The sequence below is a fragment of the Martes martes genome (assembly GCF_963455335.1).
Source record: "Martes martes genome assembly, chromosome: 14".
Lineage (NCBI taxonomy): Eukaryota > Metazoa > Chordata > Mammalia > Carnivora > Mustelidae > Martes > Martes martes.
The window spans coordinates 1168177-1194017 of NC_137902.1; the positions used below are offsets into that span (position 1 = coordinate 1168177).

Below are 25841 nucleotides of genomic sequence, written 5' to 3' on the forward strand. Positions count from 1 at the left end.
GCCTTTGAGGGTCCCCGGGCCCCAGAGCTCTTGGTGCTCTTGGTGCTCCGAGAACAAGGCCTAGGTGTGCTGTGGAGGCTGGCTGTGTCTGAGAGGGACCAGGCCCAGGATCCCTCAACCGGCCGCAGCTCCCCCTGTGCTCATCACCTCCAGGGCTGCTGGCAGTAGCTGTACAACGATGTCTGAGGTCTCTAAGTGGGTCCACGGCCATGGGGTCACCTGCCCTGATCTGCCCGGGAAGGCACTACCTGGGGCCTTAGTGCCCCTGGGCCTCTCAGGGCCACTCCTTGCCCTTCAAGGGCCAAGCCAGTGAGAACAAACCAAGCTTCTTCCCACATGCGGGGCTCAGCTGGCTGCCCGCACCTGGGGGCCGTTCCTTCTGGAAGAAGGACTGGTGGGCAGGACAGACTGGCTGTGTGTCTATCGGAGACAACACTATTCTGCACTATCTGTCCTGTGTACCTCTCGGCTTGGCCCTTGGCCTTGGTGCCAGCCTCCCCATACTGGGTGCTCCGAGCCCGGGGCAGCCCTCCGAGAGGCAGGGAGCCGTCCGTCCCCACGTGTGGAGGGGCAGGAGCACAGCGGTGGGCTGAAACCTGGCCGGGGCCTGTGAAGGAAGGGGTGGCAGCGGGAAGCACTTCTCGCTGCGCCGAACCACAGGCCACGGGGGCGGGGGGCGCGGCCTGGGAGGGCCGTGGAGCCCACCGCTCCGGGGGCAAGCCCCACAGCAGAACCCCACGTACCCAGACCGCTGACCCTGATCCCCCTGGCCTCCAGGCCCCGCTCCAGCCTGTCCGGAAAGCCCCGTGGGAGGCTACCTCCTCCAGGTCGTCGTCGGGCGTACACGGGGTCTGGTCTGTCCTGTCCGTCTGGTAGGAGATGGACGACCCGTCGGACTCCAGGGAAGCCTCTTCATCGTATCCAAAGAAGGTCTCCACCACAACCGGCTGCTGACCCAAAGGAACTGGGTTAGTCCAGACACGGGCCTGTGTCCCCTCCTCACCCCATGTCCACCATCCGCTCTCACTCTATCCAAGTCCCCCCTGCTGTGTCCCTGACACTGCCCTGAACTCCTGGCCCGACAGTCACTGGAGCCTCCTGGGTCCTTCTTGAGCCCAAATCCCACCGGACCCCTTCATGGTCCAGCTCGTGACGGTCGCTCCTCACCGTGTGGCCAACGGTCCCCACCATTGTCAACCAACATCCTGTCCTGGGCTGCTGAGCCCATCTGGGTGGCTCCTGGCCTGTATCCTAATTGCCTGGCTCCTCCCCAGTCCTGCCTCATGGAAGCGACAGGACAGCGGGGGCCCAGGTGGAGGGGGCGGGCGGGCCTCCTCCCACTGGCCCCCAGGCCCCCAGGAAGTCTCTAAGTGCTCTGCGACAATCTGGAGGAGAGAGGGCCCCCAACACTCTGGGGGCCAAATGGGCCGGCACCCGTGCCTGAGGAGTACCTCCCGGGCTGCGTGAGGAACACCCTTGAGCGCTCAAAAGCCCAACAAGAAAATACACTCATGTTGCATAAAGCCGAGCCCAAGTTAACGTTCTCTGGCGATACCTCCTGAATCTCCTTTAATAAAAAGCACACATTTATGGAAAAGGATTGGGCTTCAGACTCCCTGCATGCGCGGGTCTGCCTGGGAGAGGGCCCCGTGGGGGCCGCAGACAGGGCGCCGCGGCCTGCAGTGGTGACGGGGGACCACGCGGTGGCGGTGGCGAGGCAGGCCTGGGAGCCCCGCGGCCGCGTGGGAATTCTAACTCCCAGGCCTGCAGGGAAGGCCGGAGCGGGGCGAACCCCTCCTTCCTGCCGTCATGAATCGTGGGCTACCTGGGAAATTTAAAAGCAACAAGGTAGGATTTTTAAATTTAAAATTATAAACAAGAGTATTGATTTGAGGTTCGTGTTGGTTATGGTACAGTAACCATTTTTAGAAACAGTAGATATTTTCTTTTCACCTCCAGAAAGAAACTCCCTCGTGTTAAGTGGCTTTAAAAACATATATTCTGTGCACACATGGGTCAGCATCGTCTCCTTTACCTTGGGGAGTTTGGCCATTTTCTTCCTTTGCTTCCGAAATCTTAAAAGCTTATCGCGCTCCTGCAAAAACCATCAGAGGAGGTTTCCTGAGGCGTGAGCAGCTCCATTCGCGCTGCCGCGTGGTCACTGGACTGGACTGGGAGGGCGGTTTCTAGGTGGGCCGCTGTCTGTGTGGCCACGGAGCTGGAGGGGCGGACGGCGCGGGGCTTCCGCTTGGCCCACATGGGGGGCTGTGACCACACCTGCTCGGTGCTCCAGCCTCCTTCACGGTGTGTGGCAGGGGGGCAGGCTCTGAGCAGAACACACACAAAAACAGGAACCCGAAAGGGCCCGAGCCCAGCCCTGCTCCGTGCTCTCTGAGCAGATGTCTGGGGAAATGCCCTCCCCACACGGTTGGAGACAGAGCCTGCAGACATGGGAGGAGACCAAAAACCCGTGTCTCCCCAGGGAGCTGAACTGCGTTTCCATGACCCTGGCCATGTACCAGCCACGCTTCGACTGCTGGACCACACCGGCAGGGAGGAAACCCGTGGTGGGGTTGAGCGCTCCAGGGACGCCAGCCGTCCCTGAAGAATGGGCAAAGCTGGGTGCTGGCTCCTGTGGGCATCCCCGATGGCCACGTGGGGCATCTATCTGACCCTAACGAATGGGCATCCTTGGTCCCCACTGCAAAGCCTTTGGGCAGGTGGCCCGTGTTGGCACGGCTGCCCTGTCTGGACTAGAAGGAGCCACCAGCAGGATGGGTTCCAGGGACAAGTGTGCTGGGAAACTGGGGTGAATGTAGGAGTTACTTACTAGCACACTCTTCACGTAGCCGGCGGTTTCAAGCGTCTGCGGAGAGAAGAGCTTGTTACAGAGCTGGGCGCACAGACCTGCTTCCCAGGGACCCAGAGCCTGGTGGCTGCCCCAAACCTCGGCCACCCCCCACTGCCTGGAGAGGAAGCATCTGACCGGACTCTCACGGTCCCCCCTCCCTCCCTAAGCTGACCTCCCAAGGGCACCGACAACCTACAGGAGCACCCGGGGCCCTCGGCCTTTCGGAAACGGCAGTAACCTACGATTGCAACTGACCAGGACTTCCTCCTTCTCCTGAACACCCCCACACCCCACAGATCCTCTACACAGGGGGACGCGCGGCCACTGTGGGGCTGAACGAGAGAAGAGGGCAGCTCTCAGGCACAGTCAGGGAAGGCTGAGCTGGTGAGACCCGCCCTGCAGCCCACACTGGGCTGTGGGACGTCCCGTTACTTTGGAGACAACTTCAGTCATCAAAATGAAACAGGCCTTGGGGCCCGGCCAGCTCAGTCAGCAGAGCATGTGACTCGATCTCAGGGTCTTGAGTTCAAGCCCCACAATGGGCGTAGAACTTACTAAAAAGGACAGCAAGACAAGCCAGGCCAGCACTTCTGGGCCACAAGCCACGCCAGCAGGAGAGACACTGCTGTCCCTTCTGCCGCACCCAGAGGTCACAGAAAGACCAAGGCGACTTGCTCTGAAGTGATCCGAGGGGACAGCAACGAGAAGCAGAAGGCCCCAAGCAGAGCGACTGCAGGAAGGTTTGGTGCAGGACTATTTGCACAGCTGTGCCCTACAGGGACAGAGCAGTGTCTCGGGCCGGGTGGGCCCCGAAGAGCCTGTCCACGTCCTGATGCCCAGCACCTGGGTCTGGACCTTATCTGGAGTAGGGTCCCTGCAGACGTGATCGTGTCAGGGATCCGGAGCGGGGACCGTCCCGGATTAGGGCAGGCGCGCGTCCTCGGGAGAGCAGGGGAGGGACACAGAGCAGCCTTGCGGAGTCAGGCTGAGACCGGAGTGAGAGGCCAGAAGCTTCCCTGCGGCAAACGATGGACCCTGGCCTGGCGCTGGAGGAGGGGGCGCGGCCCTGCCGCACCTGGACCCGATTCTGGCCTCCAGACCGAGAAAAGGTTGCGCTGCTCTGTCCCAGGGTCGCAGGAGCTAACACTGCGGCATCACCGCCCTTGAACCCCGGGGTCCGAAGCCGGGAGGAGACGACGCAGCTTTAGAGGGCCCCTCGGGCATGGCCGCGGTGCAGCCCCAGGGAGGGGCGGGGGGACACGCCTGCTGGGCTCTCCATCCCACCGACGGGGCAGGAGGGCAAGGAGCCCAGGTAAGTGAGAGGAGGGGTGGGGCCGAGGAAGGAGAGGGGAGGGGCTGAGAGAGAGAGACGGGAGGGGCGGGGCCGAGGGGCGGCAGGGGCGGGGCCGACGGAGGAGAGGGGAGGGGCTGAGAGAGAGAGAGGGAGAGAGAGACGGGAGGGGCGGGGCCGACGGAGGAGAGGGGAGGGGCTGAGAGAGAGAGAGGGAGAGAGAGACGGGAGGGGCGGGGCCGACGGAGGAGAGGGGAGGGGCTGAGAGAAAGGGAGAGAGAGAAGGGAGGGGCGGGGCCGAGGGAGGAGAGGGGTGGGGCTGAGATGGGGCGGGGCCGAGGGAGGAGAGGGGAGGGGCTGAGAGGAGAGAGAGAGAGAGAGACGGGAGGGGCGGGGCCGAGGGGCGGCAGGGGCGGGGCCGAGGGGGGAGAGGGGAGGGGCCGAGAAATGGGGGCGGGGCCGAGGGAGGAGAGGGGAGGGGCTGAGAAATGGGGGCGGGGCCGAGGGGGGAGAGGGGAGGGGCTGAGAGAGAGGGAGAGACGGGGGGCGGGGCCGAGGGAGGAGAGGGGTGGGGCTGAGAGATGGAGGGCGGGGCCGAGGGAGGAGAGGGGAGGGGCTGAGAGAGAGACGGGAGGGGCGGGGCCGAGGGGCGGCAGGGGCGGGGCCGAGGGAGGAGAGGGGTGGGGCTGAGAGAGAGAGAGAGAGAGACGGGAGGGGCGGGGCCGAGGGAGGAGAGGGGTGGGGCTGAGAGATGGGGCGGGGCCAAGGGAGGAGAGGGGAGGGGCTGAGAGAGGAGAGAGAGAGAGAGAGACGGGAGGGGCGGGGCCGAGGGGCGGCAGGGGCGGGGCCGAGGGAGGATCGGGGAGGGGCTGAGAGAGACGGGAGCGGAGGGCCCAGGGGCGGGAGAGGACGGACCGAGAGTGACGCGAGCTGAGGGGCAGGAGGAGGAGAGGGGAGGGGCCGACGGCCGAGGGGAGGGACGGGCGAGAGGGCGGGACAAGGCCGGGGAAGACGGGAGGGGCGCGGCCGTGGGCGTGGCCCTCGGCGAGGGGGCGGGGCGCGGGCACCTTGGAGAGCTCGTCGATGAGGTTCTGCTGCTCGACGATCTGCAGTCTCAGGAAGTCCACTTCTCTTTCGTCCTGGCTTTGGTCCAGGTCGTTCAGGGAGCTGGGCCTCCTGATGATGCCGGCCCTCTGCCGCTGCAAAGCCGGCCAGACCCGGTCACGCGGGCGGGTGAGGGGTGGCCGGCGGCCCGGAGCGGGTCCTCCCTGCCAGCGGGGCTCGCGCCGCGCGGCCGCGCCTCCCCGTCCGCCGGGGCCAGGCGCGCCTCCGCTCGGGCCGGGGCGGCGGGCTGCGGGGTCCCGGGGGAGTCCGCGCCCCGGGACGAGGCGGCGGCGTGAGCGGCCTGCCCCCGCGCACCCCGCCGCTTCCGAGCCGAGCGTGGAAAGGAGGCACTTCTGCAGCGGGGTGCGGGGAGGGGGTGCACCCCGGCCTTCCCCCCACCCCCAACCGTGGTGAAGCACCGGCTAAACGAAGAAGGGACCCAGGAGACGCCGGCTAACCATCCCCCACTGCACGACTGGGCCCTCCGGCAGCTCCGGCCTGCACCGCGCTGGTCTGCTGGCCCCTGCCCCCCCCCCCCACAGGTGTCCTGGGGCTCCTCCCACCTGAGCCCGAGATTTTCAGAGTCAGCAGAGGCTGGGGGAGCTGCTGGTGTTCCACCCCAAGCAGGCCTGGGGCTGACCTGCCCAGTGACCTCCCTACCCGGTCCTGCTCAGGCAGGTGCCCACAGCCTCGTCCCTCCACCCTCACACTCTCACCTACTGCCTCCTCTCCCAGCCAGCCCCGTGGGTTCCCGGTCGCTGCTGTCTGTGAGACCAGAGCCCGGGCGTGAGCATCCTCCCCGCCCACCGGACCAGGCGGGGCCCCTTACCATTTCTATGTTCTCCTGTGTGACAAATTTTAACTTGTTTTCCATCCGCCGCAGAGTATGGGACAGATCCTCATTCTTCCGGGTAAGTCGTTTGTTCTTATCCAGCAGTGGCTTGTACTGACTCTCCGCTTCCCTCAAGCGCTTTAACTGAAAGACAAAATTAATCACACGACATGACTGTAAGTGTGACATGGAACCAACAGTCCCCGTACGGAGTCGGCAAACCGACCAGAACACGCTTTGACTCCAGCCAAGCGAGGCCATCTGGGGCCAAGGCTCTATTTTGCCAGTGACAGCCACAGGAGCCTCACCCGGCACGTGACCCTGCGGGGCCCTTGGAGGAGCCCCCACTCAGACACGGGCCACCTGGAAATTCTGGTGCCTGTCAGCCGTAATCGTGATGGCTCCCCCGAGAGGGAAGGGCCTCGCTCGTCCCAGGGAACTCCCGGGACGGACGGTACTTTTGCTCAATAATATGGAGCAGGGATCAACCAACCGGCGCCCAGGGCCTACATGTGGCCCCTCAACCAGGTTTTGTTCATAAAGCTTTATTGAAACAGCTGAGAGGCCTGTATGCAAGCCCTGTCCTTGGCACATCACTCCTTTCCACAAGGAAAGGGGGCACCCTGCCCCCCCAGCAGCCACAGACCCATGGGACACAGATACCCCGTGCCCCTGCCCCACTGCCACTCACCAGCTCATTCCTTTCCTCCGAAAGCAAGGCATTTCGGTCCTCCAGCTTCCGAACGATCGCACTCAGCTCTGCGATCTTCAGTTGGAAGCGCCGAGCATCCTTTTCATCCAACTGCTGTTCCTAAAACAAAAATCAACTGCAAACAACTGTTCGCAGACACACGCATAGAAACCTCTGCAGATCCCAGTCACCACGGGGAACAAAGCAGTTCCGCGCCATGGCGGCCCATGATCGCACGTGGTGGGTGGGTGGGGGCAGACCCCCCCAGGGGCAGGGGACCACTGCTGACCACCGTGGCCACCGCGGACCGCACAGTGGTGGCAGAACGAAGGAGCAGGAATGTCCGGGATATGCAGTGGAAGGCAAGAGCGTGCAGAGGCAGGCACGCGGGTGTGGGCGGGTGCTGCGGCCTCCCTTGGGGCTGCTGTGGGCTGCCCCTGTCGGGAGGGTCTGCGTGTGCGGGAGGCGGGCTCCCAGCTTCCCTAGTATGGTCGTGTGAGCACAGGAGGAGATGTTCAACCTGAGACTTTGCAAAGACGGTTTCCCAGGAAGCGCGCTCCCTCACACTGAGGTTCTATGAGGTCACTTTTGAAACCTCCGGAACCTCATTCAAAAATCAAAACATTGTGATCCAGTTTCAGGTCTCTCTGGGGTCCACACAATCCATCGAGTGACAGAGCAAGATTTAATTCAGTTAAGCGATTTATAATAAAATTATAAAAAAAATCATGTTCTATTCTTGAAATGTCATTGTCCTCGGGCGGGCTCAGCTCAAACCGTTTGTCCTCAGAGCAAACAAAGGCATGTCCGGGGAGGACAGAGGAACGGTTCCTCATTCAGCAGGTGCAGGAGAGGCTGGGGGCGGGCCCGCAGGACCTGCACGGAGGGTCCACGGAATTTAGAGCCCCCCACCCCGGATTGCCAAGAACCCCTCCAGCGGGCTCTGAATGAGGAGCGGCAGTGAGCAGTGATGACGTCACAGCCGTGCGGCTGCGGGCGGCCCCCCCCCATATCTCGGCAGCCTGAAGAGGAGCAGGGGGGGGGCGTGGTCACACAAAAAGCGGGTGGGGGTGCCGGGGGGTGCGGGCGAATGGAGAGCCAGGAGCCCGTGCACATGGAGATGGAAATGGTGCAGCCTCGTCCCTCTCGCCCGGGGTGGGAACCGGGACCAGCAAGCAAGGACCGTTAGCTGCCTGGGGGCCCGGCAGCTGCAGGCAGGCTCCAGCCGGAGGCCTCGGGGGACCGTGTGGGGCGGGCGGTCGAGTGAAGGCCAGTGCTGCGCCACGCCAACCAGGAGGCAGAAGTGTGTCTGCCCGCCCCGCCGAGCCGGAGAAGCGGGGGTCTGGGGTCTGGCTGGTGGGCTGCAGACACGGTCGGCGTCCCCGGGGTGGGAGGTTCTGGTTCCGGACTCTGGACCTAGGCTCTCAACTCCCTGGGGAGCCGCCCGAGCAGGCCCGCAGAGCCGGGCACAGCGCTGTCTGTGACTCGGGTCACCGGGGGGGCGTGGGGAGGTGCTTACAGGGCTTCCCGAGTGGTCTGAGGCGTCTCCTGCACCGCCTGCATGAGGAAGCTCCCGTCTGGGGCTGCCCAGGTGCCGATCAGCCTCTTTGGCCTGGGACAGCTGCTCATCTAGAGCCTCTTTTTGGAGCTGCAGTCTCTGAGCAAGCCCGGCTTGAACCCCTAACTCTCTCTCCAGCACGAAGACTGCTCTGTCTTTAAATTTTATCTCCTCCATCTACAAGGAGAACAGAACACAATCACACAGGCAGGCAGAGTACAGGTCTGCAGTTACCATAGACACAGACGGCGGCACTCGGAGCCAGCGTCAGGAGGGTCCCCACGGCAGCGGCCCTGCCCGTGGGTCTCTGGGCTCCGCGATGGGATGCAAAGCGGGTGCCGCAGCACGGCCCCCCTGCTCCGGCCGCGGTGTGCCTCCCCCCACCCCACCCCCGGCCGGGCCGGCCTCCGCTCTGCTGGTCCAGTTCAAGCTGGTGCAGCTGAGACTCCTTCTGGACTCCGGGCACCCCTCCCAGTGTCCCACCCCCTGCAGCACTGGACTGCGGGGGCTCCTGGGGGCTGGCATTGGCTGGCAGGTCCGCAGAAGCCCCCTCTAGCCCCCGCCTTCTGCCGTGTGTTGGGCAGGGCAGGGGAACTGCCGAGTTCCTGGGGCCCTGGGAGACGGTGAGGAGCAAGGTCTGTCCTCCAACAGGGCAGCTGAGGGTATGAGAAGCGGAAGTTTCTCACTGCCTCTTCCCTCTCCTCTCGGGAGAAGCGGAAGTTTCTCGCTGCCTCTTCCCTCTCCTCTCGGAGGGGCTCCCTGCCCAGAAAGAGCCGACGTTCTGGTCCTTCTGCACCTTGCCTGTCCTTGCCCCGAGGCGTGGACAGACAGAGGTGCTGCCCGACTGCTTGCAGGCAATGCTGCCTTTTTAGTTCATCTTGCTTTGAGCTAAGGCTTGGGGGAGGGGGTCTCCGGACAAGTCAGCTCCAGACTGGAAGTCAGGCGTGTCCCGCCCACCTAGGACCTAGGCCTCTTCAGGCCAGCAGGCGAGTGGCCGTGAGGGGTCCGTGGCCCTCCCCACTCTCCCTGAAGCACTCGGCCTCCTGACAGCAGTGAGAAGGCTCTCTGCATGCGGCTGCCACCTGCCTCCGGGCCCCTCACCTGGCCGCTGCGGGGTGAGCCGCTCCCCGTGGGGAGGCAAACACACCCCACCCCATCCTTCTTCAGACAGACGGACTGACGGACTCGGGCGCGGCAAGGGGCCCTTGCAAATGGTTCTCGATTTATGAAACGACTCAGTTTAAAACAAATTTTCAAACAACGGAACAGGATGGGATATCTTGGCGCTTCGCTTGCCGTTTAAGGCTAACCAAGCTCATAAGCCGGCCGCCTGCTGAGGTCAGCTTGGAAACAAAGGCGTGAGATGTCTCATTAGCCCGGATCACAGAATTTGCAGGCAAGCGATGAGCGGAACAGAATAAAAGAAATCCTTAATTGCTAAATTCCCATTTACTGGAGCACACAGAAACACCCTGAATTCGTGAAAACAAAGGGACCAGTGAAATATAGTTGTATCGCTAAGCAGCCGTGTTCTGGGGTCTAACGACACTCATGCGCGACACTTAGAAAACATCACTATTCTTTTGTCAGGACACCAGAAAATGAGTCCCTACACAAAGATCCCACTGAAAAGTTCCATAAGCAGACGGCTTCGACCGAAAGGCAAACCTCCCTAAGATGTCCCCCAACTATACCATGTGCTGCGGCCAAGCAGGGTGACAGGCCCACAGAGGAAATTCAAGGACAGGTGCCTTCACACAGGGGTGGGGTTTGATCATCAGGGTGGGAAGTCACTCTGAGATCAGAAACGGTGTCCCAGGGGGTCCGCCTAACGCCGGGGGGCTCGGCACACAGCAGCGTCAGTGGCCATCAGGGCCCATGGGCGGCAGATGCCCAGGCAGGACCCTACGGTTCCCACCCGAATGCCCACCCGGGAAGGGGGGACGTGCGGGTGCATGAGGTAGAGAGAAAACTCTGTCCGGTCCCAAGGGGCCCCCAGGTCTACAGGGCACTGCTTCCAACTGGGACACATGTCCATGTACGATGCCCAGGCCGGCCAGGGAAGCAGTGGTGGGCAGCATGGCACTGGGGGACTGCGGTCCCGCTCCCTTGCGGCCCAGCACCCCCTTTCCCTGCCAGAGGCCCGTGGGTTCTCTCTCCGCAGAGAGCACCTGGGGACGTCATCTGTCCCCGTCTTATGTAACCGTGAACACCCAGATGACCAGCCCTCCCAAGGGACAGGACAAGGGCTCTCCGGTGAAACGGGGGCGTGAGTCAGGAGCCTCTGGTCACCCTACTGCCACCTTCTCTCTCCCAGACCTCTCTGTAGTGGCTTCCAGGTGGACTCCCTGTGTGCACGCCTGTGCCTGCCACAGCCTGTCCCTCACAACCACTGTCCTCGCTGAAAACGGACAGTCCGGTGGCGTCACTCCCAAAGTTTCAAGGGAAGATCCCAAATCCTGACTGGGACTGGCCAGCTTCCAGACGAGCTGCCCCCACCCGCCTGTAGTCCCAGACCCACACCCCCAGCTCCCCACCTTCCCTCCCTCCCCCACAGCACACCCACACCCCCTCACCCCTGGGAGCTCCCCCCACCCCTCCTTCTCCAGCCCACACGGCCCTCACTCCCTCCCCCTTTAGCACCCCCATGCCATCCCCTCCACACCCCGTCTTTCCCCGTTACAGAAGGTGCACGGAAACCGAGGCAGCCCTTGGGGTGGTTGGTCCCCAGGGAAGGATGCTGAGGCCGAAGAATGGCCCTTGTGGAGGGGCGAAGACATTCCGCACACCCTGACCCGCCCCTGCCGTCCAGAGCAGGCTCTGCGTAGCGCACAGAACCAGAACCACTATGTGGGGCATCTGGGAACCCGCCTGTAAAATACCCTAGTGGGGCCTGGGTGGCTCCATCGACCGAACGTCCCACTCTTGACTGAGGCTCAGGTCGTGATCTCCAGGTCCTGGGATCGAGCCCCTCGCCCTCGGGCCCCACACTCAGCGGGGCGTCTGCTTCTCCCTTTCCCTCTGCCCCTCTCCCCACTCGTGCTCGCTCTCTCTCTTTCTCAAATAAATAAAATCTTAAAAAAAAAAAATTCGTTCTGGACTGTTTGTCGCTCGTGCATAAAAATACAACTAATCTTTGCATTTTGATCTTGATCCTGAAAACGTCCAGAACACTTTTAATGGTTCTGGGGTTTTGGGGTGAATTGCTCAGGGTTTCCTACAGGCACACCACCTGCAAAAAAGACAGCTTTACAGCTTCCTTTCCAACCTGCCATGTTTGGTGTCATTGTTCGCCTTCCTGCCCTGACTCCAGTTCCCGGGAGGGGAAGAAAACAAAGAGAGGCCCCGACAAGACGCAGAACCTCCTATAGCCCGTCTGCCTGCGAGCCCCACGCGGTGCCCGCAATGCCGGGGGGCCCCACGGCCGCGAGGGGCGAAGCAGCACAGCCCCGGTGGGAACCCAAGACAACTCTCCAAGCCAGTGTTCGCGACCACCTTCCGGGAAATGAGAGGCTGTTGAGGTGTCTGAGCGCGAGGGGGCCTAACGCCTCACCGGCCGTCTGGGAGTGAGACAAGGAGGCAACAAGCAGTGTCCCGTGGCGGGGACTGCGTTTCCAGGTACAAAAGGCTCCAAAGGGGCGCCTGGGTGGCTCCTTGAGTTGAAGCCTCTGCCTTCGGCTCAGGTCATGGTCCCAGGGTCCTGGGATCGAGCCCCGCACCGGGCTCTCTGCTCCGTGGAGAGCCTGCTTCCTCCTCTCTCTCCGCCTGCCTCTCTACCTACTTGTGATCTCTCTCTGTCCAATAAATAAATAAAATATTTTTTTAAAAAAAGTTTCCCAAACGCTCCCATGGCAGGCGGTGCTCTGGGCGCAGGGGAGACGCCGCAGCTCCGGGAGGGACCGGGGATCAGGGAAGGCCAGGAGGCACAGCAACCTCCAGCTTCCTCACGGCTAAGCCGGAAATTAAAAGACAATGCAGAGATGCCCTCGAATTCCTGATGGAAAATTTCTCCGCCCCACCGTTCCGACCCGGAAGCATCGGGCGTGAGTGTGGACTCAAAGTCTCGGACACACAGTCTCCCGAGAGTCACCTCCCACGCTCAGTTTCCGGGACGCCGTTCGAGCCCGCGTTCCAGCAGAGGCGGGAATCACACATCAGAAAAGAGGAGGACATGGGAGGCCGGAGCCCAGGAGCGGCCGGGGGCTCCCAGGGGGACGGGAGGTCAGATTAGTGGCCGGGGTCGGGGGAAGGCGGGCCCGCGGGCGGGCGGGGGGCTCCAGGAGGGGCGTCTCAGGAACAAGGGAAATGCGTGACTATGCTCGGGGCAGAGATGCCCTCCCGGAATTTCAGGGCTGAATTACAAATAGGCCCGTGGAGAAACAAGCAAATGAGAAAACGAACTCCGGGACAAAGAGAAGCGCGTGCGATAAAGGTAACAGGGCCGCGGGCGCTGTGGGTCTTGTGTGAGGAACACACAGCCGCTTGTCAATACTGAATTTCACTCGAGTGTCCCGTGGGACCTTCTCATGTCCCTGAATACCCTGGGCTCTGGGCCCAGGACGCTGGCCCTGTGCTCCCACCTCCCCGGCTGGGCTGAATCGGCCATGGCTGGGCCCTGCCCCCCAGGGGCCACCCTGCTGTCCAGTGCCGTCACCCGCCCCTCCCCCGGGGCCTCAGTGAGCACCTGCTGGGGTCGCCACCCGACGGGTCTCCCCTGACAGTGCCCACACCTTCCTGAACTGGCCCCTCGCTAACAGAAGCTGAGTCCTCCTGTGAAGACCCGCCCGGACAACTTAGGAGCAAGCAGGAGCAGAGGGGAAGGGGGCCGGGGGCCGGGGCAGGCAAAGGGGGAGCAACAACTGAGATATCAAGAAGTAGAAATTTGTGGGCGCCTGGGGGGTCAGTGGGTTAAGCGTCTGCCTTCGGCTCAGGTCATGATCCCAGGGTCCCCGGATCGAGTCCCGCATTGGGCTCCCTGCTCAGCGGGGAGCCTGCTTCTCCCTCTGCCTCTGCCTCTCTGCCTGCTTGTGCTCACGCTCTCTCTCTCTGACTAAATAAATAAATACATAAAATCTTAAAATTAAAAAAGTAGAAATATAAGCATGTTTTTGAGAATTTGGCACAAAATCCAGAAGAATCAGCTAGAAGAGCTGCCTGCAGCTGCCCCTGCGGGCGTCCATGCCAGGGCGGGGGCAGGGGGGAGTGGGCACCACAGGGACCGTCTGGTTGTGTTACAGGCGCCCAGCTGAGGAGACGGGGCCACAGGCCTGCAGACAGACCGTGGGCACTGACCGTCCTGTCCCACCTTCCTCCAGATGGTCACTGGCGTCCCTCCCTTTCCTGGGCAGAAGAAGACGGGAGGGACCGTCCTGTCGCATAAGGAAGCCCACACTTCCCACAAGGGTCTTGGTGGCTCACGGTTGTGGGGGGCACGGAGTGGGGGACAGCCCGGGAAAGGAGGGCAGCTGTCCGGGCTGGGAGTGTTTGGGCCCCCCTGTGCGCACGCCAGCCGGGCTGTGTTTGGCTCACAAGGCCAAGTTTCCCCTTGGGCCTCGGGTCTGGAGAGCGGCTGTACCCCTTCTGGGAAGTACAACATGGTGGCACGGCCCGGGGCAGTCTTCAGAACGTGGAGCCCAGGGAAGGAGGGAGAGGTGCCCGGTGCATGGCCGAGCTGCTTGGAGAGATTGCGGCATCCCGTTCAGGGGATCCCAGGGGTCCTGAGTGTGACCAGCGGCAAAGCCAGCTCGTCCCCAGCCCATGACAGGGGACATGGGGCTCTAAGGTAGAGCTCCATTTCCCCCAAACACTGAGGAGGTCAAGCTCCAAGGGACGAGGACAGTCAGGCACAATCCCTCCCATACCCTGAATATTCTCCGTAACTTCTTGCTCTGGGTCTCTGAGGACGTCGGCTCTCGGGGCGCCAGCCACGGACGGCGGTGTCTGGAGCCTTCCCGACGCCCCAGGGAAGCCGCTGGAATCTGGCCACTCCTGACCAGACCCGAGGCTGACTCCCCACGGTCCAGACACAGAGGGCACCTCCCCACGTGGCAGCGACGCCAAGACGGCCCCGGGGGCCGCGACCTTCACCCCTCTGGACCCGGTGCTCGCGCCCCCGTGCCCCTCGCCGCCCCCGGGCCCCGGAGCACATACCAGCCTGCGGATGTCCCGCTCGCACTCCTTCTTGATGCGCGAGAGCTCCTCCTGGTGGAGGTGGTGCGCGCTGCGGATCTCCGCGGCCCTGACCCGGCCGGCCTGCACCGCGGCGGTCAGCGCCTGCTCCGCCTGCCGCTTGGCCCCCTTGAGCTCCGAGATCTCCTGCTGCAGCTTCAGCTTCTCCACCTCGAACCCCTTCTTGGCCTCCTCCTTCGCCTCCGACAGCAGCACGACCTTGGCCTTGTCGGGGGCCCCGTCCCGCAGGGCGTGCAGCAGGGCCTGCAGCCGCTGGTTCTCGTTGTCCTTGACCTTGACGACCCTGAGCAGCTCGGCCTCGTGCTGCCGCAGCAGCGCCTCCCGCACGGCCTGCAGCTCCTTCATCTTCTCCTCGTGCAGCTTGGTCTTGAGCTCCGTGAGCAGCACCGCGCTCTTGTGCTGCTCGTGCTCCCGCGCCTGCCGCAGCTCCTGGTTCTTCTCCCTCTCCACCCGGCTCACCTGAAACACAGGAGCGCCGCCGCCTGCTGGGCACGGCCCTGGCCCACGCACGGCCCTGGCCCACGCACGGCCCGGCCTCGGGCGGGGAGTTCTGTGCGCCTCCCCGCGCGGCTGGAGCTATCTTCCCCCCGAGACGCCTCCTCACGGACAAGCCGGGCAGGCGGAGAGCCTGCCGGGCGTCCTCGGGGGGCCGGAGGCTGGAAGCACCGTGAGCCCGGAAAGGGAGACCACAGACGCGTGGGTCCACATGGACCCGCTCCGCGGCCCGCCCCGCGCCAGGCCCGGCCGCGCTGCAAATGCCCGGCGGCCGCCTCGCCCGTGAGCCACCGGGAAGAAGGTATGGGACGCGCGTGGGCACGGGCCTCCGGCCCAGAGGACAGGGCACTGCACTTACCTCCTGCGATGTTCTAGGCCGATGGGGAGGCCACTTGAGGCCACTGGTCTGTCTAGATTTTGGAAATGCTCAGATTTTTGACTGAATCTCTTGTTTCATCTAGAACATCAGTCTTGGCTCAGGGGCCACACCACCCACACGTGGCAGGAAGTCGGGGCTCAGGACCTAGCTCCACCCCGGCCTCCGGGCTCCACGGCACCTCGTGCGGGGCCGGCATCCTTGAGTCCCTCCTTCTCTCCTGTGGACCCGAAACCCAGCTCCAGAGCGGACGCCCCCTGCTCCCCACTTAGACAGTTACGGCTCCAACTCCCCTCCCACCAACCACTGTCCACAGGAGGAAGCGTCCACATGGGCGAAGCTCTGGCCCAGCCCCCTTCTCTGCTTTGGGGGCGTTCAGGGTAAAGGCAGAGCCAGGGGCCCCTCCACGAACAGACAACACCCACTATGCCATCTGGGAAGTTCCAGGGCCCCCCACCCCCGCCTCGGCCCCTGGCACCCCAGCTCGAAACGCTGGGTTCTTTTCCCTAGGGTGACAATCTCTGACCCTCGACCCTGGGCAGGCCCACCGCCCATCCCCCAGGCTGTGGCCGGCAGCCCCCAGACGCCCAGCCCTATCTCTGCACGCTGACCCACCCCTCTGCGCCCCCTTCTCACAGCACCCCCTCCCCAAGGGCCTTATTCATCCCTCTCTCCAGGACGGTAGTGTCCCTCCCGTGTCAGAGCAAGCGTCCCCGGGACGCACGCAGACCGGGAGGCCGCATGCCCCGCACCCACAGGACGCTTACTTCCCCATCAGGACACGCATGTGACCTGACGCACTCAGCTGGGGCTCCTGGCTGGTGGTCCAGTGTGCAGTGGGGTCCACCCCGAGCTGCCCTCGGGATGGCTCAGACCCCGCAGTGCTGCACCAGTTCTAGGGACTGAACTCAGTCTCAGCCTTGCAGGCCTCTGACGGTTGCCCGGGCGCTGGCAGGACCAAGCGGGCATCTGCCTGGCCGTCCGGGTTCCCGCCAGAGAAGGGGCCGTTGCTGAAGCCTCGTGCGAGGGTTTGCTCCTTTCCCACTGAAGGTGGGCTGCCCTTCTCCAGTTCAAGGCGAAGATGTCGATGGTGGTTCTCAGCCATCTGGGGGGCAACCAGCAATCTGTGCTCTCAAGGGGGCCACTCCTGAGCCATTTCAGCCCCCACAGTAGGATCAGGGGCCCGCGGCTGGACATAGGGGAGCCAGCCGGCCTCTTGCATGGAGATCAGCAGAGGGAAGAGCAGTGTGGTCGCGGGTGGTGGTCACGGGTGGTGGGTGGTGGTCACGGGTGGTTGGTCATGGGTGGTGGTCGCAGGTGGTGGTCATGGGTGGTGGTCACGGGTGGTTGATCATGGGTGGTGGTCGCGGGTGGTGGTCATGGGTGGTGGTCACGGGTGGTGGTGGTCACGGGTGGTGGGTGGTGGTCACAGGTGGTTGGTCATGGGTGGTGGTCACGGGTGGTTGGTCATGGGTGGTGGTCACGGGTGGTGGTGGTCACGGGTGGTGGGTGGTGGTCACAGGTGGTTGGTCATGGGTGGTGGTCACGGGTGGTTGGTCATGGGTGGTGGTCACGGGTGGTTGGTCATGGATGGTGGTCACGGGTGGTGGTCATGGGTGGTGGTCACGGGTGGTGGGTGGTGGTCATGGGTGGTTGGTCATGGGTGGTGGTCGCGGGTGGTGGTCATGGGTGGTGGTCATGGTGGTGGTCATGGGTGGTGGTCACGGGTGGTTGGTCATGGGTGGTGGTCACGGGTGGTTGGTCATGGGTGGTGGTCGTGGGTGGTGGTCATGGGTGGTGGTCATGGTGGTGGTCACGGGTGGTGGGTGGTGGTCGCGGGTGGTGATCACGGGTGGTGGTCACGGGTGGTTGGTCATGGGTGGTGGTCATGGTGGTGGTCACGGGTGGTGGGTGGTGGTCGCGGGTGGTGATCACGGGTGGTGGTCACGGGTGGTTGGTCATGGGTGGTGGTCGTGGGTGGTGGTCATGGGTGGTGGTCATGGGTGGTGGTCATGGTGGTGGTCACGGGTGGTGGGTGGTTGGTCATGGGTGGTGGTCGCGGGTGGTGGTCACGGGTGGTCACAGAGCTGGTGTTTGTCTCAGCAGGAAGCTGGCGGAGGCGGACGCTCAGAGCCCTGCAGGGTCTGGCTCTCACTGGGCTCTCAGGTGACTCAGAGACGACGGCGCCCACACCTGCCGCGTACTTGCCCTCTGTCCACTGCCTGTGACCGTCCCTGCTGCACGCGGGAAAGGACTGGTGAAAACCCAGACCCACGCCAAGTGCCCTGCCCCGAACGTTCCAGCGAGCCGTGGGCAGGGTGGAGCCGCGGGCTCAGATGCAGCAGACCGTGGCCGGGGACCCCTTCGGAGCCCGGGTCCTCCGCTATAGCCCCCACAGTTACCAAAGAAAGTGCACAAGCAAGCACACGGCGCTCCCAGGAGACACAGGCTCTCACTGCAATTCCGAGCAAGATGCACTGGACGGGAAGACCAGCCCCACTGCTTCCCTGGGCTCCGAGGGTGCCCCAGAGATGCCCTCGGCCCCCACCTCGGCCTCCGCCCCCTCGTGTCTCCGGCAGCTTTCCCCTGACGTCCCATCCCCGGGGGCCTGTGAATTCCTCCCCATGTGCTGTGGGCTCAACCGCACGGCTCCCTAAGCCGGAGACGTGCGATGGCGGGCATGTGGCCTGTGGCCCCGAGCACACAGGCCGTGGGGAGGCGATGGGCAGGAGGCGTCCCAGGCTCCTGTCCCCAGATGAGCACCGAAAACTGCAGAGATGTGCCGTGGCCTGTCCACTGGGTCCCGCTGGTTCTGGGTGACTCCGATCTGTCTCGGGAACGCACAGCAGCTTTGAAAGTTACGGAGATGGTCCTGCCGAGGTAGCAGGGAGCGATGTTTCCCTGAGATCCGCAGCGGCCTCTGCCACAGACCGCGGCCTCCCAGGACCTCATCAATGTCTGGCTGACGTGGCTGCTGGTGGCTTAGCGGCGGCGCTCTTGACTCTTGGCTCGTGGGGCCACGGCTTTGCCTTCCCAGACGTCGCAGGCTGAGCGGTTTCTGCATCTGGGGTGGGTCTCCGCGCCATGCGACGGGCCGCCCGGGAAGGGGCAGGTCGCCCTTTCGGTTCGTTCCTTCCATTCACCCAGTTTCAAGGGACCAGGCTCCCCGTCGGCCCGGCAGGAGCCCGATTACTTGTCTCATCAGGAACGTGTGGGTTTGAGCGTAGCTGGCGGGGTTCGGTTCGCTGCTGGTCTCATCCCACTGAGGCTCAGGGCATCCGTTTGTGGCCAGCGCGAGCCAGCCCTGAAGCCTTCGGACACGCCGTGACCCTGGCCGTCCCAGGCTCTCCGCAGGTCGGGCGATCACCTCCTGCCCCAGACTGTGCCCCAGACACCCTGACTTCTTTCCAGGGGGAGTGCTATTTCGGCGTCCCAGCAGGACCCGGGGCTGCTGCAGCCCCAGGCTGGACCCGGCTGCAGGCCTCCCCGAGCGAATGCGAGAGGAGACGCCTCGAGCTTCCCGCCAGCACTTCCCATTTCCAGCGCGGTTTCCAGCTCCAGCCCAGGCTTCTGTTGGTCTTCCCGGGGCAGCTTCCGCGCCTCGGCTCCCCTCACACGGAGAACCCGGTTCTCAAGGAAGCCGGGGCGGCTGGGGAGGACGTTCCCGCGTTCCTCTTCTATCCACGTGAGACACGCAGGCGCGCGGAGCCCGGGAGCCGCTGTGTTCACGCCCTTCCTGCCAGTAAGATTCCGGAGAGCGGGTGTTTTCTCATCCTCCCCGCTCCCTTCCCGGTGTGTCATGGCCGGGCCTGTCTGCGTGGTTGGCCCCCGTGGCCGTGGCGGGCCCCACCCTGCTCTTGGGGCTCCCGTTCTTTTCCTCGAGGAATTACAGGGAATCTCTTCATTTTCCTGCTGCTTTGCCCCGACGAGGCCAATCGGGCCACGGAACACAGGTGGTGGCGGCTCCCGTGGCCTGGCCATCCTCAGGTTTTGTTCAGAAAGGAACTATGTTCAGTGCTGCCCACGGCCCTCACAAACACCCGCCTGACCCCCAAGTCCCACCCCAGGCCGAGCCAGGCTTTCCCAGAGGAGGGGGCGCCGGCCCCAAAGGACCTCCCCACCAGCCGGCCATCCAAGTGGCTTGGACCTGCTGTGGACACACAGGGCCCACGGTGAGCCCTACCGTCTCTACTCCTTGGTCAAGGCCAACTTCTACCCTTAGGCCAGACCACAGCCCCACGAGGATGGCCCGCGTCGGGCCCCTGACCCATGCAGGCGCTCATAGGACCGGGTGGCCACCATCCGCAGTCCTGACCGGACGTCGCTAAGAGGGACCGATCTGCTGGAACTGCAGAGTGACAGGGGCCGGGCCGGGACGCCCTGAGGCGGGTCTCCCGCCAACCTGCTCCGGACAGAACGGAGATGGAGGCACCCGGAGTCTTGGTAGCTGCCGCGCGAGGAGTGTGGGCATGGGACGCGCCGCGTGTCCGCAGCCGAGATCCCGTCACTGATCTCAGCCGCCGAGAACAGAACTGCATCTGCCAGGAGCCCCCGCGGCGCCGCCCGGGGCCCTGCGGGTGGGGTCCTGCGCTCAGACCGCGGCGCGGGGCAGGCCCGACCCGCCGGCCACACAGCCACGAGCCCCGGGTTCCCTCTCACCACGGGCCCCGGCACGCCGTTCCACACTCGAGTGTGCTTGGAAGCAGCCATAACCCTTTACGGGGGCACAAAACATTCACGGCTCTCGAACACCGGTCCGTGAATTTGCTCGAGGTTTATGGGATTTTAAATCACATGGGCAAACGGCGCCACTGGGACCCGGCTTCAGGGGTCGTGGGCACCCCCGCGCGGGCTGGCTTTCCGCGGGAAAGGACCTTTCTCTCTAATTCGGGGTCCTCCCCAGAGACGGGCTATGGAGGCGTGAGGCCCGCCTGTCCCCTCACCGGCCAGGGCGCCGGTCCAGCCCTCAGCGGCGCCACCTCGGCCAGACGGACAGGGAGGCCTCCTTCGAGGAGCTGAGCGCGCACCCCTACTTCCCACGTCAGCTGCTTGCGGCCTTTGCCCACGTCGGGCCAGTTTCCGGAACGCCCTGTCTCAGTCCTTGTTCCTCCAGGTCCCGGCTCTGAGAAGGCATCTTCCCTCCGGCTCGCTATTTGGTTCAGCTGTGGCTCTTTCCTGCCCCATTTGTCTGCCAAGTCCCAAGCGGCTGTACTTCCGGGGAGACGGCTGTCTGGGTCTTGCCGGAGCAGGAGGAAACGCTTGCAGCTGCCGCGGGAGCCTGCCGCACCCTGCGAGCGGGACTCGGTGTTTCTGGGCCTGGAGGAGGGGGAGACTCTTCCCCGTGGGAGGCTTGGAAACGACGGGGATTTGGGGATGTGGACCTAACTCCCCGATATCGACTCCCACACCTTCCACGGTTGTCACGCCGACGCCGCTGCTCCCCTCGGAGCCAGGCCCGCACGGCGGACGTGCCGGACCGGCGGTGGCTGCCGGGCCTGCCGTCCCTCCCCGCCCCACGGCCTTCCCTAACCGGGGGAAGACTGCAGCCGTCACGTTTTCCAGCACGACCTACAGCGACAACTACCCCGACCTCGTGACCAGGACACCGCACAGTTGTCCGTAAGCTCACGGCCCCCTAGTGGGTCCTGATCTGCGTTAGGACCCCCTGTGCTCTCGCAATGTCCTGGTCCACACGCTACACTATTGGGCCCTCCTACCCCCACCGACACGGCCCTCCGTGGCCTGACCTCGGAGCCACCATTCCTGCCGCTGCATCAGGTGAGCCCTGTCCAAAAGGAGCTCCCACAGACCCGCCTTGGCCCGCTCTGTCCAGTCATTCTGGTCTCTGGCCTGGGCCACCTCTTCTGAGAGGCCCTCCTTGATCGCACTACTGCCACCATGCCTTCGTGCCTGGCTTTACCTTGCCCAGATGCCTGTTTCCCGTTCCTCAGTATCTCCCTCCACTGAGGCACGGCCTGGGGGTCACACAGGCACCCAGTGTTTCAGAAACTCCTTCCCAGTTAAAGCAGGCCGGCGTCCTTCAGGCAGGTGCAAGCCTTCCGTGTCCCCGCCGGCCGCAGCGGTGCTCGTGAGCTGGGGGCCCAGCGGGGGCGGGACCCCAGGAGTGCGGGCCAGGGGGGCTGCTCCGTGTTTGGGCTGGAGCTGGAGCCTTGGCGTTGCAGTGGAGATGGGAGACCTTCAGCACCAGGCTTGTTTTCACTTCGCTGTCCACCTTCACGCCCCCAGCACCCCGCTCTGCTTAACGGACGCTGAGTTCATTTCCACGCGGCTCCCGCGAGGCCTTCCGTGTGAGCTCCTCTCCCCGAGGGGCCGGCCCCCTCTTTCCGGAAGGTGGTTCACCAGAGATGGCCCCACTTCAGTCTCCCGACCGAGGGCGGCCGCAGGACGGTCCTCTTTTCATTTAACGCGTCTCTTTCTTTACTGTCAAGTCAATCCCCCAAGTTCCCCACGAGACGTTGACCAGCTGCCTGAAAACCGTCCTGCCGGCTGTCCCCAGACATCCGGACTGAGGTCCAGATCCAGCCCTCCTCCCCAAGCATCTGGAAGGTGCCAAACCAGACAGAAATCAGTCCCATGATCCAGATCTGGTTACAAAAATTTGTCCCCCGCTGTTGCAACGGTGACATGAACCGTGGCACATAAAAGACTTCAGGATCGATAAGGACAGAGCTGTTGACGATCGTGATTATCAGATTCGTGTTTTCCATCTCCCACGTCGGCATGACTAAGGCCCCAGCACCGGCAGCTTTGTGTGGCGAGGGTCGCGTTGCGCTGAGCAGATGCAGTGCTGCCGAGCTTCCGCGGGGGACCCCAGCTCAGGATCGCAGGTGGATTTCACTGACCGACCCGGCTGCTGGGGGAGACGGGAGAGCGCAGGGGGGAACTGGAAAGAGGCCCGAGGGGCGTCCCGCCCTCCGATTATCCTGCTCCCAGCTCAAGTCTCTGGGTGGGGGTAGGGACGGGCGCTCTGAACCCCGGGGGAGCCTGGGTGGCACAGTTAAGCGTTCGACTCTTGGTTTCAGCTGAGGTCATGATCTCCCTGCTCAGTGGGGCGGGGGGCGGGTGCTGCTTGTCTCTCCCTCTCCCACTGCTTCTCCTCCTGCACGCTCGCTCGCTCTCGCTCTCTCAAATAATTAAATAAATCTTCAAAAGAAAGAAAGAAAGAAAGAAACCGTGAGCCCACCGGCGTGCTAGGGACAGCCAAGCAGCTCCCTGACCTGAGCCCACGTTGGAGCCTGCTCTCCTCATGCCCGTCCCTGGAGGCCAGCCCCACGCGGGAGGAGACAGGAAGCACAGTGTGTCTGTGAGGGTCTAGAACTTTCCTATTTGAATCCCAAAGGACAATGGCCTGTGTTGGTTCTGGGTGGTGGTTATCATCTACAGATACACACACACAAACACACACATGAACACACTTAAACCAAAAAAAACTTGAATGTTTTAACGATGCTTGGCGGGAAGGTGCGGGTCTGGCTTGGAAGTAGCAGTGGGAGCCCAGAGGTGGGGGAGAGAAGGCTCAGGCTCAGAGAATGTCCCTGGGTCTCAATGGCCAGGGTGCCCTCAGCTACTCCTTCCCACCTTCCAGACTAGCAACAGGGGCAGGAAGGGGAGACGACGATGAAGAACCATCGCCCCGTGTGCCACCTGCATGTTTCTTGAATGTAGGAAACCCCGCTCTCCGGGACTGGCACCTTGCTCGTGGGGCCCATGGGGCTCTGTTCCCTGCACCCCCACGCTGACCGCAGCCTAGAGCCACGGGGGACGCGGGCAGCCAGCGGCTGAGGCGGCAGGGAAGGCGGCTCCGGGCCGTGATGCCCAAGGCCGTGGGCTTCAGGGCTTCCCCTCGAGTGCCCTGGGAAGGGCTCCTGCCAACAAGGGTGAGCCCCGCTGGCCAGGGTGAGCCCCACGGGGCAGGGTGAGCCCCACGGGCCAGGGTGAGGCTGGCGGCCCCATTTCTAACAAGAATCACGGGCCCTGCCATGCAGCAAGTTTGTAAACCGCAGCCTCGGGGGCCTCACCCCGCAGAGAGAAGAGCTCGGCGGGGGGCCCCCGTCGTCATAGCCATGTGACTGGGCTGTCTGAGGGAGTGCCGTGCTCTGGACACACGCGCACACACGGGCACGCACACACGCATGCACGCACACGTGTGCTCTCAGACCCAGCTTCCTTGCGCGTGGCCTCAGCCAGGCCGACCAGGATGCTCGCTCCCCCGCTCGGTGCTGCGCGGTTGGGAGCCTCCCAGATGCCGCAGGCAGGCTGCACCCGGGCAGGTCCGTGTGGGAGGAGCTTCCGACCTGCCCCAGGGCCACACACGGAGCCCCTGGCGTGCAGCCTGCTATCGTCTGCGTGGCCAGGAACCCAGAACGCAAACAGACTAGGGCCTTTTCTTTCCTTCCCTCTGAAATTTGTACCGAGAGGTCCATCTTCCCGGAACGGGAGGAATACAAGGCCCGGCCGTAGGACCTCGGCCGCCAGCTCCGGGGCTCTTGCACGGCAGCGAGGGGATGCGAGCTCTAACGCTGCCCCCTCTGGGCGCTGTGGACGCACCAGGCGCACGCCCCCCGCCCCCCGCCCGGCGCCCCCACCCCCAGGCCGTTGCGGGACAGGTAGGCTTGGCTGAAAGCGCACGCGCAGGAGCACAGCGCCTCCCTGACGTGCGGGGTGTGCGCGTGAGCGAGCCCCACAGGCCCACGTCCACGCGTCTGCTCTGAGCGCGGCGCGGACGGTGCTCTCACGAAGGGCCTGGCCCCCGCGCCAACCCCCGTGCAGGTCTGAGGCTCGGCCTCGGTGTGGGACGACCTCGAGGACTACGCGGCACGCGGGGCACCTTCCGTCCTGGGCCTCGGGGTGTTTGCCCCTTCGCCCCAGGCTCGCCCCAGGCCGCGTGTCTGGGCCTCTTGGTGCTGGCCCACCGCCTGGCCCGGAGCGAGCGCTGGCGTCGATGCTCCCTGACTCCCTGGTCCCAGCAGTGGCCCCGTAGGCTCTGACTCCCCCGCGGGCCCACCGAGGAGGCCTGGCCACGGGAGCGGCCACGTGGTCGCTGGGACAGCAGCCTATGGTATCGGCGCTGAGGCCCATCCCCGGGGGACTCCTCCCTGCACTGACCGTCCTGCTCCTGCCGCCTTTCTACAGAGCGGGGACCTCCGGCGGGAGGGTGAGCAACCACCACGGGCCACACTCAGCCCACAGACGGCACGGAAACTGGTGGGCGCGGGCCTGTCCCGTCACTGTACTGATGGACGCAGGATCTGAACCTCACGGGGTTATCACGGCTCATGGACCAGGATGTAACCAGGTTGGGTCACACAGCTGTTAGAGACCTGGCCCCAAGCAACCTGGTCCTCCGTCCCCACGGCCTCCCAGAAGAGCTCTACACTGGGCAGGACCCCTCCAGACCCATCCGCTCTCCACACTCCCAGGAGGCCTCGGGTGGGGGCGAGGGCAGAGGTCTGACGTGGGGAGGACAGCGGGTCAGTGGGACGCCTCCCACCCAGGCCTGGCCTGGCACAGAGCAGGCAGTCCCATGACCAGAGCCCCCCCAAGCATAAGTCCCGCCTTCCGCGTGGGCCTCGAAGACCCCAACTGCTGGACATCTGGGTGGTGCTATCTCAGGCCTGCCCCAGGCCATCGCCACTCCCAGGGGCTGACCCCGCGTCCTCACGGCCCCTGGATGCGCTTCGCTCAGTCTGTGCCCTTTATCCCTGTAGCGGGCGTCCTACTGCCCATTCAGGGGACATATCCCAGGATGGCGCCACTGACCGAGGTCCCATTGGCCCAGGCCCTGAACCAGGGCGGTCCAACACCTCACGCTACCCCCCACCCCCGGCTGCCCTCTTCCCAGAGTGGTCTGTCCTTCCCAGCGGCCCTGAGAACCCCTGCAGACCCCGGGACCAGGCAGGCAGACGCCGGGGTCGGGAAGGGGCGGAGAAGAGGGCAGGGGGGGTTGGGGGCACGGGGGGGGCGTTGGGGGCCCACCTTGCCCTTCTCCTGCTGCAGCTCGATCTGGATTTCGGTGAGCTTGGCCCGCAGGTCCTCGTTGGCGGCCTGGAGAGCCGCGAGGAGCTCCGCCTTGTCCCCCTTGCCTCGGGCGCCCACGCCCTTCTTGGACATGGTGAGGGCGGCCCCAGGGGTGCCCGGGGCAGGCCGCGAGTCTGGGCTGGGCTGGGCTGGGCTGTTCACACCAAGCTCCGGCAGGCGGGGCCTCGCAGCGGCTCCAGGACGTTTCCTCGCTCGCCTGGAGGGAAAACACAGCTGGTGAACGGACTGGCCTCCCGCGGCCTCAGGCGGAGCTTGGGCCACATGCAGCGAGGGAGGGGAGGGCCCAGGCTGGCGTCCAGCCCTGAGGAAGGCGTCCAGACTGCATGCCGGGCCCCTGGCCCCAGACCACAAAGGCCCTCTGCCCTGCGTACGCAGTTGCGCCGGGGCCACCCGCA

The 25841-nt window shown here is 64.3% G+C and overlaps 1 protein-coding gene across 19 annotated transcripts in view; it reads right to left on the reverse strand.

The window, feature by feature from the left end:
• The window catches only part of JAKMIP3 (Janus kinase and microtubule interacting protein 3), a gene marked incomplete at both ends in the record, with an annotated part of 44069 nt that extends 18551 nt beyond the window's left edge, over positions 1 to 25518 (reverse strand). For 6 of the 19 annotated variants that reach the window (XM_080823629.1, XM_080823626.1, XM_080823621.1 and 3 more), the window contains 8 exons: positions 819 to 947; positions 2036 to 2095; positions 2831 to 2866; positions 5210 to 5341; positions 6076 to 6222; positions 6770 to 6889; positions 14478 to 14975; positions 25384 to 25518. In XM_080823629.1, coding sequence (XP_080679755.1) covers positions 819 to 947; positions 2036 to 2095; positions 2831 to 2866; positions 5210 to 5341; positions 6076 to 6222; positions 6770 to 6889; positions 14478 to 14975; positions 25384 to 25518 — 1257 coding nt within the window. Of the gene's footprint in view, positions 1 to 818; positions 948 to 2035; positions 2096 to 2830; positions 2867 to 5209; positions 5342 to 6075; positions 6223 to 6769; positions 6890 to 8288; positions 8505 to 14477; positions 14976 to 25383 lie in introns of all 19 variants that reach the window. The other 13 variants (XM_080823619.1, XM_080823635.1, XM_080823633.1 and 10 more) reach the window with 5 other exon arrangements.
• Between the last annotated feature and the right edge of the window lie 323 nt (positions 25519 to 25841).